Source organism: Pristiophorus japonicus, chromosome 8 (genome assembly GCF_044704955.1).
Source record: "Pristiophorus japonicus isolate sPriJap1 chromosome 8, sPriJap1.hap1, whole genome shotgun sequence".
NCBI lineage: Eukaryota > Metazoa > Chordata > Chondrichthyes > Pristiophoridae > Pristiophorus > Pristiophorus japonicus.
In genome coordinates this window covers 59,431,188-59,457,507 of record NC_091984.1, presented here as the reverse complement: position 1 = coordinate 59,457,507, position 26,320 = coordinate 59,431,188, and the positions used below count along the sequence as shown (strand labels likewise).

The following is a 26,320-nucleotide window of genomic DNA, read 5'->3' as shown; positions in this document are numbered from 1 at the left end:
CAGACATTATTGCACATTCAATCCACTTTGAGTAAGCGTCCACGACAACCAAAAACATTTTGCCGAGGAATGGGCCCGCATTGTCTACATGGATCCTCGACCACGGTTTGGATGGCCAGGACCATAAACTTAGCGGTGCCTCTCTGGGTGCATTGCTCAACTGAGAGCAAGTGTTGCACTGGCGCACGCATGACACTAAATCTGAGTCGATGCCAGGCCACCACACGTGGGATCTGGCTATGGCTGTCATCATCACTATGCCTGCGTGGGTGCTATGCAGTTCACAAATAAATGTGTCTCTGCCTTTCTTGGGCAAGACTATGCGATTGCCCCACAAGAGATATTCCGCCTGCAGGGACAGCTCATCTTTGCGTCTGTGGAATGGCTTTATCGCTTCCTGCATCTGCACTGGGTGACTGGAGGACACAGTTTTTTTACCAGGGACAGTAAAGGATCCTGGCTGGTCCAGGTCCTGATCTGGTGAGCCGTAATGGGGGACTTCTCATTCTTAAATGCCTCCATGACCATGAGCAAGTCCGCTGGCTGTGCCATTTCCACTCCGGTGGTGGGCAATGCTAGCCGACTGAAAGCATCTGCGCAGTTCTCTGTGCCCAGTCTGTGGCGAATTACATAGTTGTATGCCGAGAGCGTGAGTGCCCATCTTTGGATGCGGACAGAGGCATTGGTATTAATCCCTTTGCTCTCTGAGAGTAGCGATATGATCGGCTTGTGGTCAGTTTCAAGCTCGAACTTGAGGCCAAACAAGTACTGGTGTATTTTTTTTACCCTGTAAACACACGCCAGAGCCTCTTTTTCAATCATGCTGTAGGCCCTTTCGGCCTTGGACAAATTCCTGGATGCATACGCAACTGGTTGCAAAATTCCCGATTCATTAGCCTGTTGTAACACACACCTGACCCCGTATGACGATGCATCGCATGCCAACACTAATTGTTTACATGGGTTATACAGAACAAGCAGTTTGTTAGAACACAGCACATTTCTGGCTTTCTTAAAGGCAACCTCTTGTGAATTCCCCCATATTCAGTCATCTCCCATGTGCAGTAGCACATGCAGGGGTTTTAGCAGGGTGCTTAACGCAGGTAGGAAATTACCGAAATAGTTAAGGAGCCCCAGGAACGACCGCAGCTCCATCACGTTCCGTGGTTGTGGTGCGTTCTTAATGGTCTCCGTCTTGGCGTTGGTGGGTCTGATACCATCTGCTGCGATCCTCCTTCCTAAGAATTCGATGTCCTGTGCCAGGAAAACACACTTCGAGCATTTCAACCGGAGCCCCATGCAATCCAACCGACTAAGAACCTCCTCCAGATTCTTCAAGTGCTCCATGGTGTTCCAACCTGTAACCAATATGTCGTCCTGGAAGACCACTGTGCAAGCAACCGACTTTAGCAGGCTTTCCATGTTCCACTGGAAGATCGCTGCAGCCGACCAAATCCCAAATGGACACTGGTTGTAAATAAACAGACCTTTGTGCGTGTTGATGCAGGTGAGGCCTTTTGAAAACTCCTCCAGCTCCTGCGTCATGTAGGCCGAGGTCAGGTCCAGCTTGATGAACGTCTTCCCTCCAGCCAGGGTCATGAATAGGTTGTCTGCCTTGGGTAGCGGGTACTGGTCCTGTAGCAAAAAACGGTAAATCGTTACTTTATAGACCCCACAAATTCTAACCGTACCGTCCTCCTTAAGTACCGGAACAATTGGACTGGCCCAGTCGTTGAATTCCACCGGCGCGATGATACCTTCACGTTGCAGCCTGTCCAGCTCGATTTCCACTTATTCACGCATCATGTACAGTACTGCCCGAGCCTTGTGCACTTTCGCCCTCAAGAAACTTCCAATACCTGGCTCAAATAATGAAGGGAATTTGCTTAGAACCTGGGTAGATGCGGTGTCGTCAACTGACGAGAGCGCTCGGATGTCGTCCCAGTTCCAGCGGATTTTCCCCAGCCAGCTTCTGCCAAACAATGTGGGGCCATCCCCTGGCACAATCCACAGCAGGCGTTCATGTACTGCTCCATCATAGGAGCCTTTGACTTCAGCACTGCCAATTACAGGGATTCATTCTTTTGTATAAGTCCTTAGTTTGGTGTGAATGGGGCTAAACTTGGGCCTGTGTGCCTTCTTCCCCCACGGCCTGTCGAAGGCCATTTTACTCATTATGGACTAACTTGCCCCCGTGTCCAGCTCCATAGACACTGGAATACCATTCAGTTCAACTTTCAACATTATTGGTGGACATTTCGTTGTGAATGTGTGTACCCCGTACACCTCTGCCTCCTCCGTACGAGTTTCCAATTTCGTCTGATCCACTGTGGACCAATCTTCCTTTGCAACATGTGGTTTTCAGGGTTTTCAGCTCGCCTGCACATTCGTTGGAGGTGTCCCATTGTTCTGCAGCCATTGCACGCATAGTGCTTAAAGCGGCATTGATGGGGCCGATGATCACCTCTGCAGCACCAACATGGTGTTAACTGCCTCGCATTAACAGATGATGGCGGACTCTGGGTCAATTGAGGTCGGGCCACAGCAGCCGGCGTGTACGTTCTGCCCTGTACATTTCTGCTCAAAACCGACATTAATTTATGCACAGTACTAGCCAAAACTTCTTTGTTCTGCGAAATCTGTTTGGTGTTGTCACTGGTGGACATAAATGCCTGGGCTATCGTTATGGCTTTACTTAGATTCGGAGTTTCTACAGTCAACAGTTTGCGAAGGATTGTCGCATGTCCAATGCCCAGTACAAAAAAGTCTCTGAGCATTTGTTCTAGGAATCCCTCAAACTCACAATGTCCTGCAAGGCGCCTTAGTTCGATGATGTAGCTCGCCATTTCCTTAGGATTTAAGTGTTCCCAGACCAGCGTACACAATTGTTCGTAGGATTTCTCTGTTGATTTAGCGGAGCTAGGAGATTCTTCATGAGGCCATAGGTTGTTGCCCCACAGACAGTTAGGAGGATCGCCCTTCGTTTAGTCACGTTCTCGTCCTCTTCCAGCTCGTTGGCTACGAAGTATTGATCGAGTCTCTCCGCGAAGGCCTCCCAATTGTCCCCCTCTGACAACTTCTCCAGAATGCCAACAGTTCCTTGCATTTTTGCGCGGTTCATTACCTCGTCACCAATTGTTATGCTCATAATAAATGGTCAGACTGAGTACTGTGTGTAATGAGCAAGTGTGACCTTAGCTCCTTTATTGTAGTTCCAGAGTGCAGGTACCTTGTGGGTGGCCTGCTTATATACTGTGCTCCCATGGGATGCTGGAATCCCTTGGGACTCTAACATGTAGGCCCTCTGGTGGTCAGGTGTGATGCAGGTTACAGGGGGTTAAATACATAACACTTTTGATATTGTAGCTCAACTTGCTCCACCACTTTCAGGAAAGAGGAGGAGAATTAAAAAATAGAAATATTGCCTTTATGAATATTTCCTGCATGCTGTGAACAGATCATTAGTGGGCTTCAGCTCAGTTTTCAATCCGGGTTCTTTCTTAATTGAATCACCTTTGTTCTGATATCTAACCTACTGTGTCATCTATTCTGCTGTGACTTGTTACACATGGTGTTATTCAGGCACTATTGGCAGAAATGTGATTTCTTCCATGAATAGCATATGCAATTGTACTCAACAGCTATATGAAAGTTACAACATGCTGAGTTTGCAAAGGGCATTTACAGCAGTCACTTCAAGTATGCCATGAATATTCTCTCCTAGCCTCCTTTAAAATGATTGCTCTTAGGTAATAACAGGCTATGGGGTTGAAGTAGGACAGACAACCGACGCTTCCCATTTAATGATGGCAGTTATGCTCTAGAATCTTCTGTTGTACTCGAACAGCTTCCTATTGTGTGATCCGCTCTCAGTAGCAACAGCAGTGTCAATTGGGGCTTTCTTTCCCATTCTATCTCTCCTTTATTATCTGTTGTCACATCCAACTGCTGCAGCACGCAGGCTCATTATGCTCATCCAACGATCAATGCAACAATCAGCAGCCTAACCCCTCACTGAATGTATGAACCGGACACTGGAAGGGCATGAATCTTTCTTTTAAACTTTGTGAATATAGATAGGACCGTAGGGACACCAATAGCTCATTCAGCCCCTCGAGTCTGTTCCTCCATCTTATTAACTCAAGGCCGATCTGTACTCAAACTCCATTTATCTTCCTTTTCTCCATATTCCTTGATACCCTTACCCAACAAAAATCTATCGATCTTAGTCTTAAAAATTTCAATTGCCTCAGCTTCAGTTGCCTTTTGGGGTGTTCCAGATTTCCACCTCCAGCATTCGCACCCCCGCCTCCTCCCCTCCCCCCTCCCGCCGTACGCCCCCCTGAATAGTATTGGCCGATTATCCTCTCCACCGGACGACCAGCGAGGTTGGGGGCGGGGGATGCGGTGGGGGGTGCCTGTTTGGAGCGTGCAGCCTGCTGAGAAAACGTTGTTGAGGCACAAAGCTGAACATGGTTTGGGCCTCCCAGCTGCTGTGTTGGTGAGTGTTGCGGGCACTAAATACTTTAATATCTCAAATCATTGGCCTGGATTTTCCATGGCCTGTGACCACGTACATGGTGTGTGCACAGCCATAAGTGCATCACAAATTCTGGGGTTACTCACGCAATATGCGTGCACAAAAACACAGAACTTGCGATCTGTCAAGAATCTTCTTGACAGATCCTCCACATCGCTGAGAAATGGACCTTTGCTGGTGGAAACTCTTGCCCAGCGAATGCCCATGAAACTCTTACGCCTGATAAAAGCAGGAATAAGGCTTTGCTGATTTCGGGCCTCGGTCAGCAAAATTGGGCTGCTGGGCCCTGATTGTGGGGCAGTGCGCGAGGGGAGGTCCTCTCTAAGGACGCTAGACCGGCTGAGCTTGCAAAAATCCCAAGCTAAACAGCTAGCCTGGGAGTACCTGGGGAGGAAAACAAATTTGAAAAAAAAAACAAACACAACATTCCCAATACGTAGCCCACGCCACCATAACATAAATCGCAAAAAATAAGGCAAAAACAATCACACTTACCTGAGGTGGACAATACTTACCTCGCTGCAGCCGGTATAGGTCGGACTGCCCGTTTTCACAGGCAGTCCCAGCAGGGTGCGCTGCAAGGCAGACGGGCCGGGAGGGAGTCAAAAAGCGAGCCAGAGTCGCAACCAGGGGCGTTGCACATTGGCTCGCCTCTTCCTGGCGGCACTGCTCTGTGCCCCCGCAAAACTGGCCCCAAAAACGCTGGCGGCACACTGGAAACTGACCGTCTGCCCAGAAGAGCTCACCACCGCCACTGCCACCCCTCTGGGGATGAAAACAAAGCACAGCAGCGGAAAATCCAGCCGGTAGTGATTTTTTAAAAATTTCAACGTTATGTACATGAATTTTTTTTGTGATTCCTATTAAGCTTATGGGGATTTCATACGTCAATGGAATCCCTATCAGCATAATGGGAATTTCCTTTCTGATTGGTTGGGCCGACCCATGTGATCCCAGGGATATGTGGGCCTCTATGCAGGCCTACATGTGGAGGCCCAGGATCACAAGTCTCTGTGGATCCTGGATCACCAGGTATGTCCGTAGTTTTATTACAGTTCGGACTGCAAATTTGGGCCCATTATGTCAATGGTGCTCAATTATATTTTTCGAAGGAAAGAAAGACGTACATTTCTGTAGCGCCTTTCAAGACCTCAGAATGTTCCACAACGCTTTACAACCAATGAAGTACTTTTTTTAAAAGTATAGTCCCTGTTGTAATGCAGGAATTATGTCTAAATGACATATATTGGGATGGATCTTTGCTGTAATGGGGAGCTCCCCAAAGTTAGTAAATTTACTCCTCAGTGCGGAACGCAATCATAAAGACCAGGAAAGGGCACCCAGGTTGAATCTCTGGTTTGTGTTCAGCTAGTCATTAATAGCTCAGATGACAGTCAGGGCTTCAGTGTACCCAGGATAAGGAAAAGGAAATAAAAATCAGGCCAGATCTGTGCCCCTAAGGACTATTGAATGATCTCTGCTAGAATGTGCACAAGTGAATACAGGATCAAGTTCGGCCATACAGCTCCTCCTCCCACATCGACCTGAATAGCGTACTGACAGACTCACTGTGTGTAATGTACTGACAGACTGTGTGTAATAAACATAAGAACATAAGAACATAAGAATTAGGAACAGGAGTAGGCCATCTAGCCCCTCGAGCCTGCTCTGCCATTCAACAAGATCATGGCTGATCTGGCCGTGGACTCAGCTCCACTTACCCGCCCGCTTCCTGTAACCCTTAATTCCCTTAGGGTTAGGGTTAGGGTTGTACTGACAGATTGTGGGGGCAGTCTGTCTGTACTACAGACTGTGGGGGTAATGTACTGACAGACTTTGGGGGTAATGTACAGACAGACTGTGGGGGTAATGTACAGACAGACTGTGTGTAATGTACTGACAGACTGTGAGGGTAGTGTACAGACAGACTGTGGGGGTAATGTACAGACAGACTGTGGGGGTAATGTACAGACAGACTGTGTAATGTACTGACAGACTGTGTGTAATGTACTGACAGACTGTGAGGGTAATGTACTGACAGACTGTGAGGGTAATGTACTGACAGACTGTGTAATGTACTGACTGACAGACTGTGGGGGTAATGTACAGACAGACTGGGGGTAATGTACAGACAGACTGTGGGGTAATGTACTGACAGACTGTGTGTAATGTACTGACAGACTGTGTGTAATGTGCTGACAGACTGTGGGGTAATGTACTGACAGACTGTGGGGGTAATGTACAGACAGACAGTGTGTAATGTACAGACAGACTGTGTGTAATGTACTGACAGACTGTGAGGGTAATGTACTGACAGACTGTGGGGTTAATGTACAAACAGACTGTGTGTAATGTACTGACTGACAGACTGTGGGGGTAATGTACAGACAGACTGGGGGTAATGTACAGACAGACTGTGGGGGTAATGTACTGACAGACTGTGGGGGTAATGTACTGACAGACTGTGGGTAATGTACAGACAGACTGTGGGGTAATGTACTGACAGACTGTGTGTAATGTACTGACAGACTGTGTGTAATGTACTGACAGATTGTGGGGGTAATGTACAGACAGACTGTGTGTAATGTACTGACAGACTGTGTGTAATGTACAGACAGACTGTGGGGTAATGTACTGACAGACTGTGTGTAATGTACTGACAGACTGTGGGGGTAATGTACAGACAGACTGTGGGGTAATGTACTGACAGACTGTGTGTAATGTACTGACAGATTGTGGGGGTAATGTACAGACAGACTTTGGGGTAATGTACAGACAGACTGTGGGGTAATGTACTGACAGACTGTGTGTAATGTACAGACAGACTGTGGGGTAATGTACTGACAGACTGTGTGTAATGTACTGACAGACTGTGTGTAATGTACAGACAGACTGTGGGGTAATGTACTGACAGACTGTGTGTAATGTACTGACAGACTGTGTGTAATGTACTGACAGATTGTGGGGGTAATGTACAGACAGACTGTGTGTAATGTACTGACAGACTGTGTGTAATGTACAGACAGACTGTGTGTAATGTACTGACAGACTGTGTGTAATGTACTGACAGATTGTGGGGGTAATGTACAGACAGACTGTGGGGTAATGTACAGACAGACTGTGGGGTAATGTACAGACAGACTGTGGGGTAATGTACAGACAGACTGTGGGGTAATGTACTGACAGACTGTGTGTAATGTACTGACAGACTGTGGGGGTAATGTACTGACAGACTGTGGGGGTAATGTACAGACAGACTGTGGGGTAATGTACTGACAGACTGTGTGTAATGTACAGACAGACTTTGGGGTAATGTACAGACAGACTGTTGGGTAATGTACAGACAGACTGTGGGGTAATGTACTGACAGACTGTGTGTAATGTACTGACAGACTGTGGGGGTAATGTACAGACAGACTGGGGGTAATGTACAAGCAGACTGTGTGTAATGTACAGACAGACTGTGGGGGTAGTGTACTGACAGACTGTGGGGGTAATGTACTGACAGACTGTAGGCTCACTCTGTCCGAGTTCACACATGAAGAACAGCCTCTGTCTTGGGAGGGAAGAGAAAGACGAAAAATTGGGAACAAAAATAAACTTCTTGATGCAATGCCTGATTAAGTTATGGGATTCCAGAGCACCAATTTCAAAAGGACATTGGGATAATGTAATAAGATATTGTCAGATATATGTGTGACTCTAGATTAGTGTTGTCTATAATAACTGCATTCTGTAATAACTGATTGATTGACTTGAAGCTGCTTTTAGCTGTAGTCAGGCACACAGCTCTTCCTGTTTATACTCAGTGAGATAGCCATCAGGTTCCCAGCAGTCTAATTTTTTTACTGCATGGTCCAAATCTCCCAGTGCTAAAAAAAAAGCAATTTTTTTGTGTGAGAGATGTTAGTTCAGCAGTGGAAACAGCAATCACACCTCTCCACACAGCTGGTTTAATTTTTCATTGCCCTACATTCTCCTCAGTAATGACAAACGTGACAATTGTGTGTGTTTTTTTGTGTGAAGAATCTATCATCACAATAGGAGGCACTGCAGCTGAGCATGTCAGGCCAAGGTCAAAGTTCACTTGTGCACAGCACCATACAAACTTCCTACTGCAATTTCAAATGAAAAATGATATACATGTCTTGGCTGTCAGGTTATAACGTTGACACAAGTTATCAGTTAATTCTGCAGCAGCAGCAATCTGAAGGCATAGTTTTTTTTTAAAGCTTGCAAATTCAGGATAGTCTGTGTGTTAGAATCATTAGTTCGAATTATACGTTCCTCGCCTTTTATATTACCTCCAACCAGGACCTTTGCAAATCTTTCCGTAACTTTGCAGCAAATGATTTTACAAATAAATTCAGTCAGATGCCCTGGCCGAGATCTTCTGCTTGGCTCTAAAGCCAGGGTAAGTGCCGTGGGGGCGGGGATTCCACCTCCCGTGGGGCTTCCAACTCTGACTCTGGAGGTTTCATCAATTTCATCCCGCCCCCCCACCCCCGCCAGTCATACAACCTCTTTCCCCCCCAGTCCAATAGTTTTCTAACAATGTTTAAAGAAAATGAAAAATATTCCCACACAATTTTACTAATGCCTGTATGATTTTCCCCCTAGGTTGCTCTCAGCAGTGTTGAGGAGAACAATCCTGGAGGATTGGCAACCCTACCTGCCACAATAAATACTGGGATTTGGTGCCCATTAGGTGGTAGAAGATGAAGAAAAGCGTTTCAGTGGACAATCACTGGTCGAACCCCAGTGTCCGAATGGACTGTGGGGGATCTGATGGTGATAAGGCAGTGTGGGACATGGATTGCGTGGGAGGTAGTGTTGTATCCTCTCGGAGTCTGACCTCTGGCCAAGTTTCTGAGGACCGGCTCAGTTAAGTAATTTTGGAGGGGCTTCATGGGAATGAGCAGGAGGCCTGCCGCAGTGTGCCATGGCTGTCAGCCTCTGGAGCAGCCAAAGAGGGGCAGAATTTCAAAAAAAAACATTCCAAATTGCAGGCTGAGATGTTTAATCAATCACCCTGCAATTGGTCCAACTTCTTCCATGGGATTTAAAATTTAAATCTCTCTTCGCCGCCCAGAGCAACACCTGACACCAGGGAGCAGAAACGTCCCTCACCGCTGCTGAGCTGCAACTGACAGGAAATCGATCGTTTCACATATTTCCCTGATTTCGCTGTAATTATAATATACTTGTGCAGTAGATGCATCGTACAACCAAAATCACATCCAGCAGGAAAAAAAGCCGAAGTGGCAGAGGCAAGTACTGTTAATTTTTTCCATTCCTAGCCCTGGAGCAGTGAGGAGGACTGTTGTACCCCCACTAATACTATGATTGAGACCAGCTAACACAGCACAGAGTGGGAATTGAACCTAGGAACTTCCTGATCTATATGGCTTCATTCCAACTTGGGAATTGATTTTCCAAGTGAGCCATTAGAGAGCTAACCTCGTGACTGTGTGAACTAATGTGAGCACATATGAAAACTATCTTTGGTTTCCTGATGGATCTGTGTACCAAACCAAAGTCAAGATCCTCATCTTCCTCATTTCGAAGAAGAGCAGGGGACTTATCCCCAGTGACCTGGCCAATATTTATCCCTGAATCAACATAACTAATACAGATTATCTGGTCATTATCACATTGCTGTTTGTGGGAACTAGCTGTGTGCAAATTGGCTGCCACGTTTCCTACATTACAATAGTGACTACACTTTAAAAGTACTTAATGGGCTGTAAAGCACTTTGGGGTGCTCTGAGATTGTGAAAGGTGCTATACAAATGCAAGTCTTTCTTTCATTCTGAAGTGTGCTGCCTGCCATATTGGTAAAAGCTCCATGTCTGAAACAGGCATTAGCCCCTTTACATATACTAATAGGGGGCCTGATGCCCGTTGCGATGTCCTGAGGTTGTGAAAGGTGCTATATAAATGCAAGTCTTTCTTTTCTTTCATTGCAATTTTTGACCCTCCTTAGTTTAATTTGCCACATTTCCTTTCAGTAATGGATGTTACAACTGCAAGGTTCACCTACTGTCAACAGATCCTGCCATTTAGATTTATATTTAAAGCTTTAAAAATATATAAAACATTTGAACATATCACTATAGGTGTCTTACATATATGTGGAGCTTTATGACTGGGAAGGTGATTCATAACAGGCAAACTCTAATCTACTGTGTGTGAGTTTGAAACACTGAGCTTATCTCGGTATAAGTGCAAAGTGAAGCTCGATCCTGAGGACATGTTGAGTTTATGACTTAAAACCCAGAGGTTCATTGAATACTCACACTGAACTTTCAGCATTGCCAGTTTCTTTCTGTATGAAAGTTAAATGACAGGATTTACAATCACATTGTCCTTTTTTATGTCTGAGTGTAGCAAACATCTTCAAAGGCATGCCATAAACTGCACTTTGGAGACCATCTCAAAGTACACAAAATGAACTCAAGAAAGAATTAAAGGTAGTTCTTTCCGAAAAGGAAACAAAGACGGAGGGGGAGTTTCACCACCAGGGTAAATGGTGGCGAATGCCCATTTACATCAAGGCACCCTGCAAACGTTGCCACAAGCCACTTTTAAATATACCCTATACCCTATCAGGTACACTGTACAGCAGCAGAATTATTTATTATAACACACTGGGCCATATGTTGCATAAACGAGAACAGGTAGCTTCCCCATCAGATAGGCTTGATGCATTGCAGCATAAAACAAAACATGAATTGCAATCCCAAATTGTTTTGTTATTTGTCATTCCAATTGTCACTTGGAAGCCAGCAACATTCCAACTGTCCTGGGCGCTTGTCTGAAACAGGCATTAGGTGCCTTAAATATGCAAATGGATGTCTGCACATCTGTTTGAGGACCCCACTCCAAAATCATTGTTAACTGAGGGAAAAATGCATCATAAGCACTCAGCTCATGATGCATTTCCAGGTCTACAGCGGTCTAACCAGCGATCCTTAAAGTCTGTCCAAAAAGATAAGTTAACATTTTTCATATTTTTGCTTCTGTGGACAAAGGAGAAGCAGGAGTGCTCCTACCAGCCTGAACTCACCCCCAACCATCCTCCAGTTTACCTCCCTCCTCTTCCTAGGATTTACCAGCGGATCTGCTTGGCGCAGAGTCTGAATATCCCACTGCCCCAACCAGTGAGCTGCGTCGGAGTGGCCGATTGGTTGCCACAGCTCGCTGGTTTTATGGAGACCGATGTCTTTGGGCATGCATTCCGCGCATGATGCCCAGTTTCATGCTGGTTTCCGGCGCTACACAAATTTCTCTCCTGGTATGTTTCCCATTTAGAAAAATCAAAAGAGAGGAAATGTATATAAAAAATATATACAAACCTCCCCAAATTAATTTGTAAGAATATGTATAAAACAGTAACATATTCACCATTATCACTCTTAAGAAAAATTCAATCAAAGCATAAGTGAAATTTCCAATGGATGGTTTACAGTCTGTTTAGATAACAGAAATGCTGATAAGTACTATTTGTACTTGTATTTATATAGCGCCTTTAATGTAGTGAAACGTCCCAAGGTGCTTCACAGGATTGTTATGAGATAAAAACAATTTGACACCGAGCCATAGAAGTAGAAATTAGGGCAAGTGACCAAAAGCTTGGTCAATGAGCTAGGTTTTAAGGAGCATTTTGAAGCAGGAAAGAGAGGTAGAGAGGTGGAGAGGTTTCGAGAAGGTGTTCCAGAGCTTGGGGCCTAGGCAACAGAAGGCACTTCCACCAATGGTTGAGCGATTATAATCATCGATGCACAAGAGGGCAAAATTAGAGGAGTGCAGACATCTCGGGGGGGGTTGTGGGGCTGGAGGAGATTACAGAGATAGGGAGGGGCGAACAAACAAACGAAAATGAGTGGATTGTTAGTATTCTTTACAAGATGTCTACCACATTAAATAAATTCTTTATCATATCTTCATATATTGTTTAAAAGCATCTTGGGAAGACCATCATTGCTGTTCCTTTCTTTGCTCACTTTACACCCTTTGAATCAAATATTAGACTGCTGAAATTGGAACCTTGGCACCTAAATGGATACATACTTAAAGAATAATACAGCTATCAGTGCTCTGAAGGTATACGGCAACTTTTGGAACCCCCACCCCCTCCCCAGAACACCATTTATTCTTGATGTAATCTAATAGCAAGCTTCAGATGAAATCATAAACTATAAAAGTGAAGCCTGAGTGGTTTAGATCCATCATCTGAAGCTTGAGATTAGATTACAGCCTTCAAACCAGTCCCTTGTCTCCTGTATAATTTACATATTATTTAGATACTTGTTGGACATTGTGTATGTTGAACATTTTTAATAATATCTTTCTTGTTTCATTTTCTCAGTAATGATACAGAAGCTGCAGGCAAATTTTATGTCATTGGCAGTTGAGAGAAGTTTCACTTTCAAAAAAAATTAAAAAGCCAATTTCTTGTGTATTTACGGAGATGGATAAAAACAATCTGTACTCCTCAGTAATCGGTGTGAAATGAGGGTAGACAGAGGCTAAGATGATTTCATTTGTTGGCCATCAGTAAGTGGGAGCCCAGTGGTAGCCCCAGATAAATGAAGGTGATGCAGCAGTGGAACTGTCACTACAGCACCTGAAGACCCGAAAGAACCAGGCAACTCTGTTTTTTTTTTTGTTGGCCTCTAATGAGACTGAGGTTCAATGGTAGGTGTGTGGTGTTGAATTAGAGCGATAGGAGACCATTATGAGGCCCGCGCGCTCTCCATTCTCGCACTAGCGGGCTTTACAGCCACTACTTCAAGGATGAGTTGCAGGCTTCACCTGGTGCTTCTTGAGACTGGGGCTAAGAGGGCCAGACAGATGGAAAACCCACCGGGAAGCTGAGCCTCACCTCCCCGCCAGTATGTGCAGGCGGAAGGTGGGGAAGAGGTAGCCAATCATGGTTGTCCTGGCAGGGACGTGAAGAGGGATATCCAAGTTGGGGTGGTGGTAGGACTCACTGCCCCACCACATTTCCACCACATTTCCACCACCTGATTTTGGGTGGGATCATGGAGGGAAATCAAGGCCATTTCTGAAAAATTCTCAAATAGCATTTTTAGATATTTATTTTGGATTATTGATTTTCTATAATGTATCAGTAGTTTCCTGTGGCAGAGAGGCTAGCTGGACAGAAAGTAGCCTTTTGTTTATGGCGCTGTGGAACTGGCCACGGGGAGGATTACAAGAGTATTCTGATTCCCTCTAATTTTCCTTCCCCCAGGCAGAGAGATGGAGTGCCTCCACTGAGCAGCACAGCACAGCGGTAGAGGACCCCACCAGCTATGGCTGGCCACACTGTGGTGCCATACCTTTGATGCTTCAGCACACTGCACTATCGTGCTACCCAGCAATAATTTTGTCACAGATGAATGGAATAATATTCTATTCAGTGTGGCTAAATTATTAAATGCGAACTGGACGAAATGCATAATTGTAATGAGTTTTAAACCCCCTTTAAGGAGCTTTAATATTTTTTTAGATCTGAAGTCCAGTGTAGCACTGGCTGATACTGAAGCAGTGAGGAAGATGAGAGTTTATAGAAATGAGAAATTAATTTACCATGACTTTTGGGGGACGAAATTGCCCTGCGCCCCGATTGGAGGCAGTAACCATGCTGTGCCTGCAACCCAAGAGTCGGCAATCCGAAAAAGATGGTGGCCCAGGGCTCTGGCGCGCTCCCCTTTAACTAGCGCTCCAAGAGCGGATGTCAGCCAGCATTGCGACCTGTGATGCTGGCGTTGACATCTATTCGCACCAGCCCCGTAGCACACAGGGCAATTTACCCCGCAGGGCGGTGAGGGGTCGGCGCACACGGTGATGATGTCACTGCTGGTTGTGCGGCGGCGTGGGACGCTAACTGCGGGGTGCAGCTCTGCCATGGCGCACCTCCACAAACTCCCGGGCCATTCCCCAGTAGTCGGTAGCGCCCTCCTCCCCCGGACAAAAGGTCTCCTCTGCCCTGTTAGCGCCACCCAGAGACACTAACGAGCCTCTTTTTAAAAAAAAAAAGGGCAATTTCGCCCCCTTTATATTTGTAAAAACAGACTACTGGGTGAAGAGAGGCCAAAAACATCCTACAAGATTTTGGGCACTGCTAAATTATTAGCAAATCTTGAACGGTTTCCGAAATGCACTGATACCTTAAATAATAATGTTCTTAACCCTCAACTGCTCACATGGAATTACATATAAATTACAGCACAGAAACCGGCTGTTCAGCCCAAGTTGGTGTTTATCCTTCACACAAGCAGTACTCCTAGCCCAATGTACCCAACTTGCTCTGTCTAAAGACGGGACTCAGCCCTGCCCATTTAAGATCACATTGTTCTTTGAGTGGGTGTTTTTATTTGGCAGTAGATTATGAATTATTAATGTTTTGACCAAGGTTTAAAAAAAACCTCCTATTCAGTCCATGGATATATAGCCTGTGTAAATAAAGCAGCTTCTGTATCGGTGGAGAATGTCATAATGAAAAGAATAGGTACTGACAAAAGATTTTTCTGTGAAATGTGAGATCATTTTCACCTTTGAGGGAACTCCAGGAGGGGCCCTGGACTCGGCGGGGCCGAGATTAGAATTTATAGAACTAGGACGTATCAAGAAATATAGCGACGAGAGAAATTAGATTATAATTAGCTACAGTAGGTATGTGTGTCTGTCTGTGTGCACAGGAAGGTGTATAATTTGGCTGTTGTACATGTGCTTAAAGTACCCCAGTTTAAAATGTTAGTTGCTGCATCATCACTGATGATCACTTGTTAGTCCATTGACTGTGACTTTTGTTTAATCTTCAGCTTTACTTCCTCTCACTGACCTGTCTCGTCTCAAATTATTCAATGACAATAGCTGTTCTTTATGAACTGAAGGTGTGCAAACTCATGCCACCAGTAAATATCTGGAACTCACGGGCAGCACACCTGTGATTTTCGAACATGTGCTGGCGGCAGGTGAGGTGGTTCACTGCCCATTTGCACTCGGAACATTTACTCCATAAACTCCGCGGGGGCTGAATTTCCAATGCTTACTGCACCATTTATGCTAGAAAAACAGCAAAGGGATTTGAAGACACTTGCGAGGATCTTAAAGTTGATTCACTGAGGGGCGGGGAGCCTGCAGAGCTCATGGAAGATGGGGTGTTGGCTTTGTGGACTTTGTGCGGGCCACAGAGTTCCATATGAGTTGAAGTTTATGTATGGGCGAGAGGCCATTGAGAACACTGGAGGAATTGAGCCTAGAGGTGACAAAGGCCTGGTTTCAGCAGCTGAGTCGAGGAAGGAGCAACAACAAAAATAAAATAATTGCAGAAAATTACTTTTTCTCAATTGTTTAGTTATATCTTTTTCTTTTTCCATTGTCGCACAAAATCTTCCAAATGTGACAACGGGCAGACGACCTACTCACAGGCCTCTGCCAATGCAGCTAAAGGATGAGGAAAAGGACTTTGGGTTTATTCACCTGCTTGTTCCTGTCTTTGGGATCGGGAAGCCATTTTCCTCTCGGTAACGCCTTGCTCTGGTCGAGCTGGAATTGGAACTCCGTGTGTGGGCATGAAACCATATCCTATCTTCCCTTTGTATAGCACTTAAGAACATAAAGCACCTGTTGTCATATTCTGGCAATGGAAGTAATCCTGTAAGAATGGTCAATGATACTGCGAGGATTATCCTCGAGGCTGAGTACAACTTCAAGCTAGTATTTGAAAGGATTGATTTTAAAAGGACTAAAAGGAGAATCCAAAGTGATCTGAATAATGCCAGTTAAGGTAAATTTGGCAATTTATCATTGTTTGACCCATTTTGAACGTTGTCCCTTTAAAACAGCTACATAGTCGGAGGGATGTTTCGTGCTCCTGCACACGTGACATTTTTGAGCTCTCTTGTGTTGTGGATGTATAAAGAGGCAATATCTTTATCCATACACAATCAGTATCTTGTCCTGATGGGGAGGGGAAGGGGCAAGTGCAATCAAGCCTAGTGCCGTAAAAGGCATCAGAGTACTCGTACTATGGCCCAGAATGGTTGTTGTTACAGTCTGGGGAAAGAAAATTAGTCAGATAGACATAATTCCAATTTCTGCTGGTATAAGAATGATTTAGATACACGCATCCTCTTTGTGTTGTCTGGTTTAGGCCTTGTGGATACTCAAATTTAAATGTGGTTATGACATTGGCTCCTTTTTTCCCTCATCTAACAGGTCAGGAAAAATGTTTTCCCGCTGAGGTTTATAAAACAGAAATGAAAAATGATTTGCTATCCACATCCATTCTGCTGAATTGTTTGGCGTGTTGAAGGGCTTGTCAATATTAAGGAAATGTAAGGAATTAAATTTAAGATGAAGAATGAGGCAAATTGTAAACTGGTTTAAACAAAAGGAGCTGTGAATATTTTAACATTTTTGAGAGTGATACCCAGTAAGAGACCAAATAATTGAGCCTTGACAGGCCTCATGTCTGGGGATCCCTTTCAGTGTGTCCATTCCAGTGAGCAAGATCATTCTTTGGATCGATCCTACTGATGCTATAGCTGCTGGCCTCTTACAATTATTGGTTGTGGCTACTTGTTACCATCCCCCCAAGTTTCATCTAAGTATTAGCTAATAGCTGTCAGTGAGGATACTTATTCATAATTTATCTTCCCCTTTGAGGAGTTCATGTTGCTCCTTTAAGCAGCAAACTAAAGCTAGTTTGTTCCTCATGAGGAGTCATTTCTGTACTCCGGACAACTGTAATGCTCTCTATTCCACAGCGACACGGTACACAAATATGCTTAGTGCTACATAATTACATGGCAACCTATTGCAACCTCCAATTCCTCACTGACGATCTTTGAGGCAGACAGAAGGCCTTGACAGCTAAAGGGCTCACGTATATTCTTAGAAGTAATCAACCTTTTCTCTTATTGCACTGTACAGCAAGTAAAGCTGTGACACTGATGTAGTTGCTCATTTTTCCATCTGTTCAGAGACTGTTAATTACATTGATCGTAGACTGATGAATTGTTTAATAAACTGCCAGGACTCTGGATGCCAATGTGCTGCAGTGATCAGCTGCTCATTATACTTTATTTATCACTGTATCTGCCATTAACATCCAATAAAAGAGATGTGTGGAGATTCTGCTGACTTTAAAAAGGTGCAGCTGAATAATAGACTCTTACGACCTTTCTGTGGAAAGATATTGCTGGTATGAAGTCTAAAGGCCAAACATTGTTACCAAAAATCTTGCAAGGATTTGTAATTGCACTGAAGGGATCTATATGTTCTTGTGTCATCCAATAACATTCCTTTTAAAAAAAAAGTCCTTCTTTAATGTCTCCCTGAACCACACACTATTCTCAACCTGGCTATAGTGATTCAACTGGTTACGCTAACACTTCTTATTTAGGGGATATGGCTAAGCTGGGCATAGTCACTATTAGTACAAAGCCATATTATACCCCTCTGAAGCACATTACTCCTGGCACATTCCCCTTGAATCAAAACATTTTCTAAACGTGTTTTTTTTTAAAGGGGAAAAAGCAGAATACTCTTACGGATTCAAATCCGCATAAGTACACAAATTAAGTACAAGCAAATGCCAGACATTAGATCTAAGCAAATGTTTAAAGTTACTCATTCATAAATGACTTTGTCCAGACTCCCAGTGCTGTCTTGTGACCATCTTCCATTCTGCAATCCCAGCACACGGTTACATTGAGACCTGGAATAAAATTAGGACAAAACTACAAAAAGATTATGGCAAATAATATTAAACAGCCCCAATCTGTCAACAAAGATTTAATGTAAAACCAGTCATTTAGACAAAATAAGAATGTGTTTAATAATATGTTTCAAATGGTGACAGTTTTGCTTGTGTTGTACTTGAAAAATAACAAGACAGCACACCATCTGCACAAAGGCTGTGGTTTGTCATCTTAACCTGCAAATGGCGGGGGAGGGAGGGGGAGGGGAGGTCGTGTCTGAATTTGTTTTGCAAAGACAAAAATCGACACCTATTATTCGAAAACTCAAATTAATCAAAATGACTTTGTGAGTGGCAATGAATCAGAGTCACGTGAGATAGATATGCACCCAGGATATATATTTTTTTATTCATTCATGGGATGTGGGCGTCGCTGGCAAGAACAGCATTTAGATCTAAGTAATGAGGCTACACCCATTGTTGTTGTACCTAAGTCAGATGGTAAGGTTGTGTGATGATTATAAAGTAACCGTAAACCAGATTCTAGAATGTAATCTACCCAATATGTTGCCAAATGTAGAAGAAGTGTTCTATTTTTCATATATTGATGAGCTGCCAGTCACTGTTGAAGAGATTGGTAGAGCAACAAAACATGACCCAGCTATGTCAAAGGTGTATGATTACATAGCAAATGGATGGTCAAACTAAATATCAGAGGAAGATATTCATCCATACTTCATTCGTAGGAATGAATTGTCAGTGGATAAAGATTGTATCATGTAGGGAGTAAGAGTGGTTATCCCAAGTAAGTCAAGGTCCAAATTGTTAGGAGATCTTCATGACCAGCACTTGGGAATGTGCTTGACCAAGAGTTTTGCATGCAGTTACTTATGGTAGCCAGGGTTAAATAAAGAGACAGAGCACATCGTCAGTCAGTGTACAACATGTCAATCGGTGAACAAGAAACCACCATCAATACCATTAAAGCCATGGAAATGGCCTCCCAGGGTGTGGCAAAGGTTACATGTAGGTTGTTCAGAGTGCTAGATAGTCATTCAAAATGGATAGAGGTGTTTCCGATGCGGAAAATAACAACAAGTAAAACACTTGACGATTTGCTAAGATTGTTTTCTTCATATGGCCTCCCTGAAGAAATTGTGTCTGCTAATGGGCTGCAATTTTGTTGTGAAGAATTTGCATAGTTCATGAGCAGAAACAGTGTTATATAAACTAAAGTTCCACCATACTGCCCTGCTTGAAATGGTGCAGCAGAATGCACAGTACAAATTGTAAAATGTGCCCTCAACAAGCAAATGTTGAATCCAAATCCAAAGAAATGACAGATTAATTAATCCATGCTGGCATTCCTTGATTAACATGCCTTTCCAAATGAAAGTTTATTTTGTCCCTGATAATGGTTTCCAGTAACTTCCCCACCATCGATGTTAGGCTGACTGGCTTGTAGTTTCCTGGTCAATCCCTCTCCTCTTTCTTGAATAGTGGTGTAACATTAGTCTTCCAGCACTAATCCTGTATCTAATGAGGATTGAAAGGATGTGACCAATACCTCTGCTATTTCTACCTTTGCTTCTTTTAGCAATGTAGGATGCATTACATCTGGACGAAGTGACTTGCCAACTTTCAGTCATGCTAATCTTTTCAGTATGTCTTCTCCATCTATTACTATACTGTCCATAACTTTCATCTCCACTTTTTATGTAACCTCCACATCATCCGCTTCTTTTGTGAAGACAGCTGTAAAGTACTCATTTAATACTCTAGCCATGTCCTCTGCCTCTACATGAAGATTTCCTTTGGGTCCTTAATATGCCCAGCATTTTCCCTAGCTAACCACTTGCACTTTATATGTTTATAAAAAGTTTGAGGGTTCAATTTAATGTTGATTGCTAATCTTTTCTCATAACCTCTCTTTGTCTCCTGTATTAACTTTTTCAATTCCCTCCTGCACGTTACATAATATTCCTGGTTATTAACTGAATCTTGCTCTTGGCATTTGTTATAAGTCTTTTTCTGTTTTATTTTAACTTTTATTTCTTTTGTCATCCAGGGCACATTAGCTTTTTCCTTCAAAGGAATATGCCTAGTTTGTACCTGAACTGTCTCTTCCCTGAATGCCCTCCATTGCTCCATTACTGCTTTACCCTGCAATCGACTTTTCCAATCTACCTGTGCTAGGCCCCTTCTTAAATCACTGAAATTAGCTCTTCCCCAGTTTCGCATTTTTTTTGTGCCAGCAAGACCTGGATTGGCCCTGTCCAAACTCATATTTAACATTGGACTTTTACAGCCAGTGTCTAACCCATCATACCGAAACATTTTGCAGATTTTCATTACATGTATTTTGTGAATGTTTTAATAGCATCACAGATGTTTTGTGGGGAAAGTAGTAAAATTCTAAACCAAATCACAAAATCAATTGTGCATGGGCAGTGCCTTGAGGCACTGTTTTCCCTGTTGAATTTGGATGCACAATGGGACATTTTGCACATGATTGACTATTATTGAATATTATTGTCCACATCAAGCAGGACGAATCCAATCCAGCAAATTACCGCCCCATCAGCCTACTCTCAAACATCAGCAAAGTGATGGAAGGTGTTGTCGACAGTGCTTTCAAGTGGCACTTACTTGGCAACAATCTGCTCACTGATGCTCAGTTTAGGTTCCGCCAGGACCACTCGGCTCCAGACTTCATTACAGTCTAGGTCCAAACATGGACAAAAGAGCTGAATTCTGGAGGTGAGGTGTGAGTGACTGCCCTTGACATCAAGGCAGCATTTGATCGAATGTGGCATCAAGGAGCCCGAGTAAAACTGAAGTCAATGGGAATCAGGGGGAAGATTCTCCACTGGCTGAAGTCATACCTAACACAAAGGAAGGTGGTTGTGGCTGTTAGAGGCCAATCATCTCAGCCCCGGACATCACTGCAGGTGTTCCTTAGAGCAATGTCCTAGGCTCAACCATCTTCAGCTGCTTCATCAATGACCTTCCCTCTGTCATAAGATCAGTAGTGGGGATGTTCGCTGATGATTGCACAGTGTTCAGTTCCATTAACAAGTCCTCAGATAATGAAGCAGTCTGTGCCCACATGCAGCAAAACCTGGACAACATTCAACTTGGGTGATAAGTGACAAGTAACATTTATGCCACACAAGTGCCAGGCAATGACCATCTCCAACAAGAATGAGTCTAGCCACCTCCCCTTGACATTCAACAGGATTACCATTGCCGAATCACTCACCATCAATATCCTGTGGGTCACCATGGATCGGAAACTGAACAGCGACATAAATACTGCGGCAACAAGAGCAGGTCAGAGACTGGGTATTCCCCGGCAAGTGACTCCCCAAAGCCTTTCCATCATCTACAAGGCACAAGTCAGGAGTGTGATGGAATACTCTCCACTTGCCTGGAAGAGTGCAGCTCCAACAACATTCAAGAAACTCAACACCATCCAGGACAAAGCAACCCACGTGATTGGCACCCTATCCACTACCTTAAACATTCACTCCTTCCACCACCAGCACACCGTGGCTTCAATGTGTACCGTCTACAAGATGCACTGCAGCAAATCACCAAGGCTTCTTTGACAGCACCTCTCAAATCCGTGACCTCTACCACCTAGGAGGACAAGGGCAGCAGATGCATGGGTACACCAGCACATCCAAGTTACACACCATCCTGTCTTGGAAATATATCGCCATTCCTTCATTGTCGCTGGGTCAAAATCCTGGAACTCCCTCCCTAACAGCACTGTGGGAGTACCTTCACCTCACCAACTGCAGCGGTTCAAGAAGATGGTTCACTACCACCTTCTCAAGGGCAATTAGAATGGGCAATAAATGCTGACCCTGCCAGCGACGCCCACATCCTATGAATTAATTTTTAAAAATTGAGTGCATTCAACCTCGTTTTTGCCTCCGTTAGCCAAAGTTTCAGAGATGTGTTCAGCCAGGTTTTGCTGAAAAATAATGCACTTCATGTTAGAGAAGTATAACACTCATATATTAGGGAGGAAGATGGATATTTAGGAATAATTACAAGGCAAGAATCTCATTAAGAGTTTCAGATACATCATAAACCATAAAAGGAAATCTCAAATGGTTTATAACTGTTAACTGAATCCTCAGATGAGATTATAACTTTGAAGTCATTCCTACATATGCATTATTTTTATAATATACTAGTGAATCCTCAGTGGTATTGCCCACACTCACAGAATACTCTGTTATTTTAAGTGACATTGCTAAACTCCATCAACAACCGTGTGCTCCCCCCAGGTCAGAGATGCCCTTAGCAATTCCCATTCAGTGACAGTTACCTGTATTCCCATAGGGAATACTTGATAGCGAATCAGCAGTCTTTTATGTAAAATGGACATCCAAATTGGCATCACCCATTTTACATGATCACACAAAGTCAAAGTTACCCCCAGTGTATTGAAAAACTGTTTAAACATGTTACATAGAGTCTCTGTTTCATGTCTTTGTGTGTCAGAATTCATCAGTTACTCCTTGGATTTGTTTTCATCATGGGACAGGCACAGAGGGTTGGATGGGGAATGGGAAAAGAAACCATTGACAACAGTATCACATGCAGTACCTGATGGGATATGCATAAACTATCATTGGGGGTTGGAGGGAGGCAGAAACAGCAAGAGTTGAGTCATGAGCGGATGGAGTGAGGTAGTAAGGAATGTGGAGGAAGATGGAGGATTGGCTTTTCTAGTTTTAATGCAAAAATTATACTGCTGTCCTCACAGCGCTAATTCATTATTGTATTATACCAGGCTATCAGTTTTGTAGATCTGTGCTGAAGGGAACTGTCAATGCTTAAAGGATTTAGGTTGCATGTTTAGGAACAGATTCAATTGCAAAAACTGACTTTGGTGCAGATCTGATTTTTGATAATTCTATACATTGCAAATGACCTCTGACAAGGACATATCTTATTTATATATGCCGACAAGTTCAATTTTCTCGATGTTATAAGTAATGCTATAATGACCATGACTAAGTCTGAATCTAGCTCGGGTTTCTCGGGGATCTGACTGAAATGATGTTCTGCCCTTGGACATCAGCAGCAAACTTTGAAAAGCTAATACCCAAGATTGTAGCCCCGAAATTCCACTGTTTTCCCGCCGTAACTTTGGCAGGAGGCTGGTGGAACCTTCAAAGAAACGGGAAGAGACGGATATTTTCCCTCTTAACAAGGCAGGCGACAGGCAGAGGGTGGTGTCAGGGACAGAGCCTTTCTTAGCCAGGTGTTCCTACTGCAGAGTCTCAGTTAGGACTCAGTGGTGGCCTGGATTAACTAAATGCTAGTGACACCTTGTGATAGGATATCAATATTGCACCAATCTTCCTGTTATTTATTCATAAGGGTGCCCAATTTGGATGAATGTTGCTATTTCTCTATGTTTTTCTATTATAATGATGTCTTTCCACTGTGCACTTTGGCATATTAACAGTGCGGCCAAAATTCACTGAACCTAAGGCTACAGGGCATAACTGCCCTTCAGTGCTAATTGGTACTCAAGTTCTTATTCACTAAGCTATTGCTGATCTTAAAAGAATATGCTTTGAAAAAAAGATTTTAATTTGCATAAGCACATTATTGTATCACAGAAATCTCACAAAGTTGTTCAAATAAAATGATTCCTTTGAAGTCGAGTGGCTATTAAACGTTGCTACAGTTTATCTGCCAAGAATTCCACCTGTAACCACGGCCGCTTGTGGAAAACCACATTTTTATCGATTGGCTTTTGAATGGAGCCGTAATTATGCTGTAGCAAGGAGGAAGGGACGCTAGTCTTGATGTTGAGGTTGAAGTAAATTGTGACGGTAATGCAGGGAGTATTCTGCCTCTCAATCATATGACATACCTCACCCATAGAGAAGGTGTTTAATATAGAAGGTCAGATAATATTCCATTCCACAACACTGTTGCTATTCAGCTCAATGAACAGGTAGCAAAGGAAATCATTTAGAATTAATAATTAACCTCAGGTTTGCTGATTAAATTAGAGTTTTAATAGTTTTACAGCTTAGTCAAATAATGTTAGTAAAAGAAATGCAATTTTGTTTCAATTGAATGATCTTGTAGATTATTTTACAAAGACCTGCTTGATTTACTTCATAATGAATAGTATGGGTGGCAAACTAATCTATACACAGAGCAGTGAACATAACCTAGAAAAGCCACTTCTAATAGCAAAGCTGATAACTAAGAACTGTCAATATTCTCACAGTAGCAGTTTTAAGGATGAATTTTAAACTAATGTTGTTGGAGCCCTTGTCCCAGAACAGAGCCCTTGTAATGATAATGACTCCAGTGAACCTATTGGGTAAGACTAAAAAGTTTTTGATGCTGGACTATTGCATATCCAATGTATCAAAGGAGTTGTTTTTCTAGTGCACTACAGCAGATGCCATTCCCTGGAATGTTCTCTTGGCATCTTGCTAGTAACATTATCCCTCATTATCCCGTCACTCGAGATGGTCAATGTGTGACACATCGTTTTCCATGCATTCCATTTTTGTCAGTTTGACTTTTTCACCTCAAAAAATCTTCCCCCCTCCCCCTCACCCCCAACCCCCCGCCATGTCATTTTGTCCTCTTCCCCTTCTCCTCTTCCAACTCACTTATCACTTATTCTCCCCTTAATCAGCAAATGGTTGGGTTTGTTGGAGAAGCCACTGTGACAACCATCTGTGCCACTCCAGGAATAGCTGGAATTCCATTTGTGGTGGAGTGGTAGGATGCAGATTAATGTTTTCACTCCTGCCTGGAGGGAGTCTATTTGCTTTCATTATCTTGTGGTGCTCCAACTAGTGCCCTGGCCAAGAACTGCAGAAACAAAGCAAGCAGGGCGAAGTATCAAATAACCATTGGATATGAATCGCCAGCTCTCTGACAAGAAGTGTTCAAGTAATTGCCTTTCTGAGCTCCCTTATGTATTTTCTTTAGGTGGGAGAATAGCTGAAGGAACCAAAAGCAAATCCACTTGTTGTGAGCAAGCAAGTTAAATCATTTTTTAATGGTTCTGAGGTGACCTGACAGGAAGTGGGGCTGCCAGATTCAAGTACCTGGCAGTTCTGGTGCGTTAAATCATGGACTACACTATAACTTGGGGGATGAGCAAATTAAATGTAATTTTATCCTAACTTGGGCAATCATGACCATAACAGCTGACAAGACTGTACTGTTGACAACATACATGCAGTAAAAAAGCTGATGAATTATGCTAATAAAGTCACTCTGGTCCCTAACCTCCTTCATTATGTTGCAGATATGGCAGCTGTTGATATCGATCAATATGACATCCACACCATTGCTGATGCACTGAAGCATTACTTACGAGGGTTGCCTTCACCTGTGATTCCACCAGCTATTTACAGTGAGCTAGTCTACACTGCCCAAGGTAAAAGGCTGCAGATGACTGGCTCTAAGCTTTTTACCATTCCCTAAATAAGAATGTATTCTATAATGCATTGGCAAACAATAGCCTGAGAAATTTGTGATGCTTTCTTATTCTGCTTTTGCAAATGCTTAATCATTTTTCTTATCTTTTTATAATTAAAATAAGAAAATCAGTGTTTGCGAGTGTTGCCTGAGCTATCAAATCTGTCTCAGAGACATGAGCATGTAATATGTCAAAGATTTACGATATTTAATTTTTTATAACTTTGTTCACTACAAAATATTTAATTCCTACTCTGCGACTGACCTTTCAAACTAACCAAATCTTTCTGTGTTGGACTAAAGTGAATCCTTAGCTGATTTGATACTTAAATTGTGATATTCATGTGCATGTATTGTTTCCGAAAATTCAGGATCAACGGTTTGTTACACAATCATAATATTGTCTATTTTACTTTTATTAAAATGGTAGTTAAGTGAATAAAACACCACTCTGTGTGGTACTGAGCTATTTGGAGCAGGAGAGTTCCGGGTTCATTCCTTCTGAGGAGGTAGTTTATTTTAGTCAGGGCGGCAGTCCAGAAACTACAATTACAAAAAAGAAAGATTGTATTTCTATA

General features: G+C 43.3%; 1 protein-coding gene across 1 annotated transcript in view; it reads left to right on the top strand.

Annotated features, from left to right (window-relative positions):
• The window catches only part of pik3r3b (phosphoinositide-3-kinase, regulatory subunit 3b (gamma)), a 743,508-nt gene that overhangs the window by 358,298 nt on the left and 358,890 nt on the right, over nt 1-26,320 (top strand). Inside the window, exon 5 of the mRNA XM_070886838.1 lies at nt 25,570-25,701. Within this exon, the coding sequence (XP_070742939.1) occupies nt 25,570-25,701 (132 nt within the window). The remainder of the gene's footprint in view (nt 1-25,569; nt 25,702-26,320) is intronic.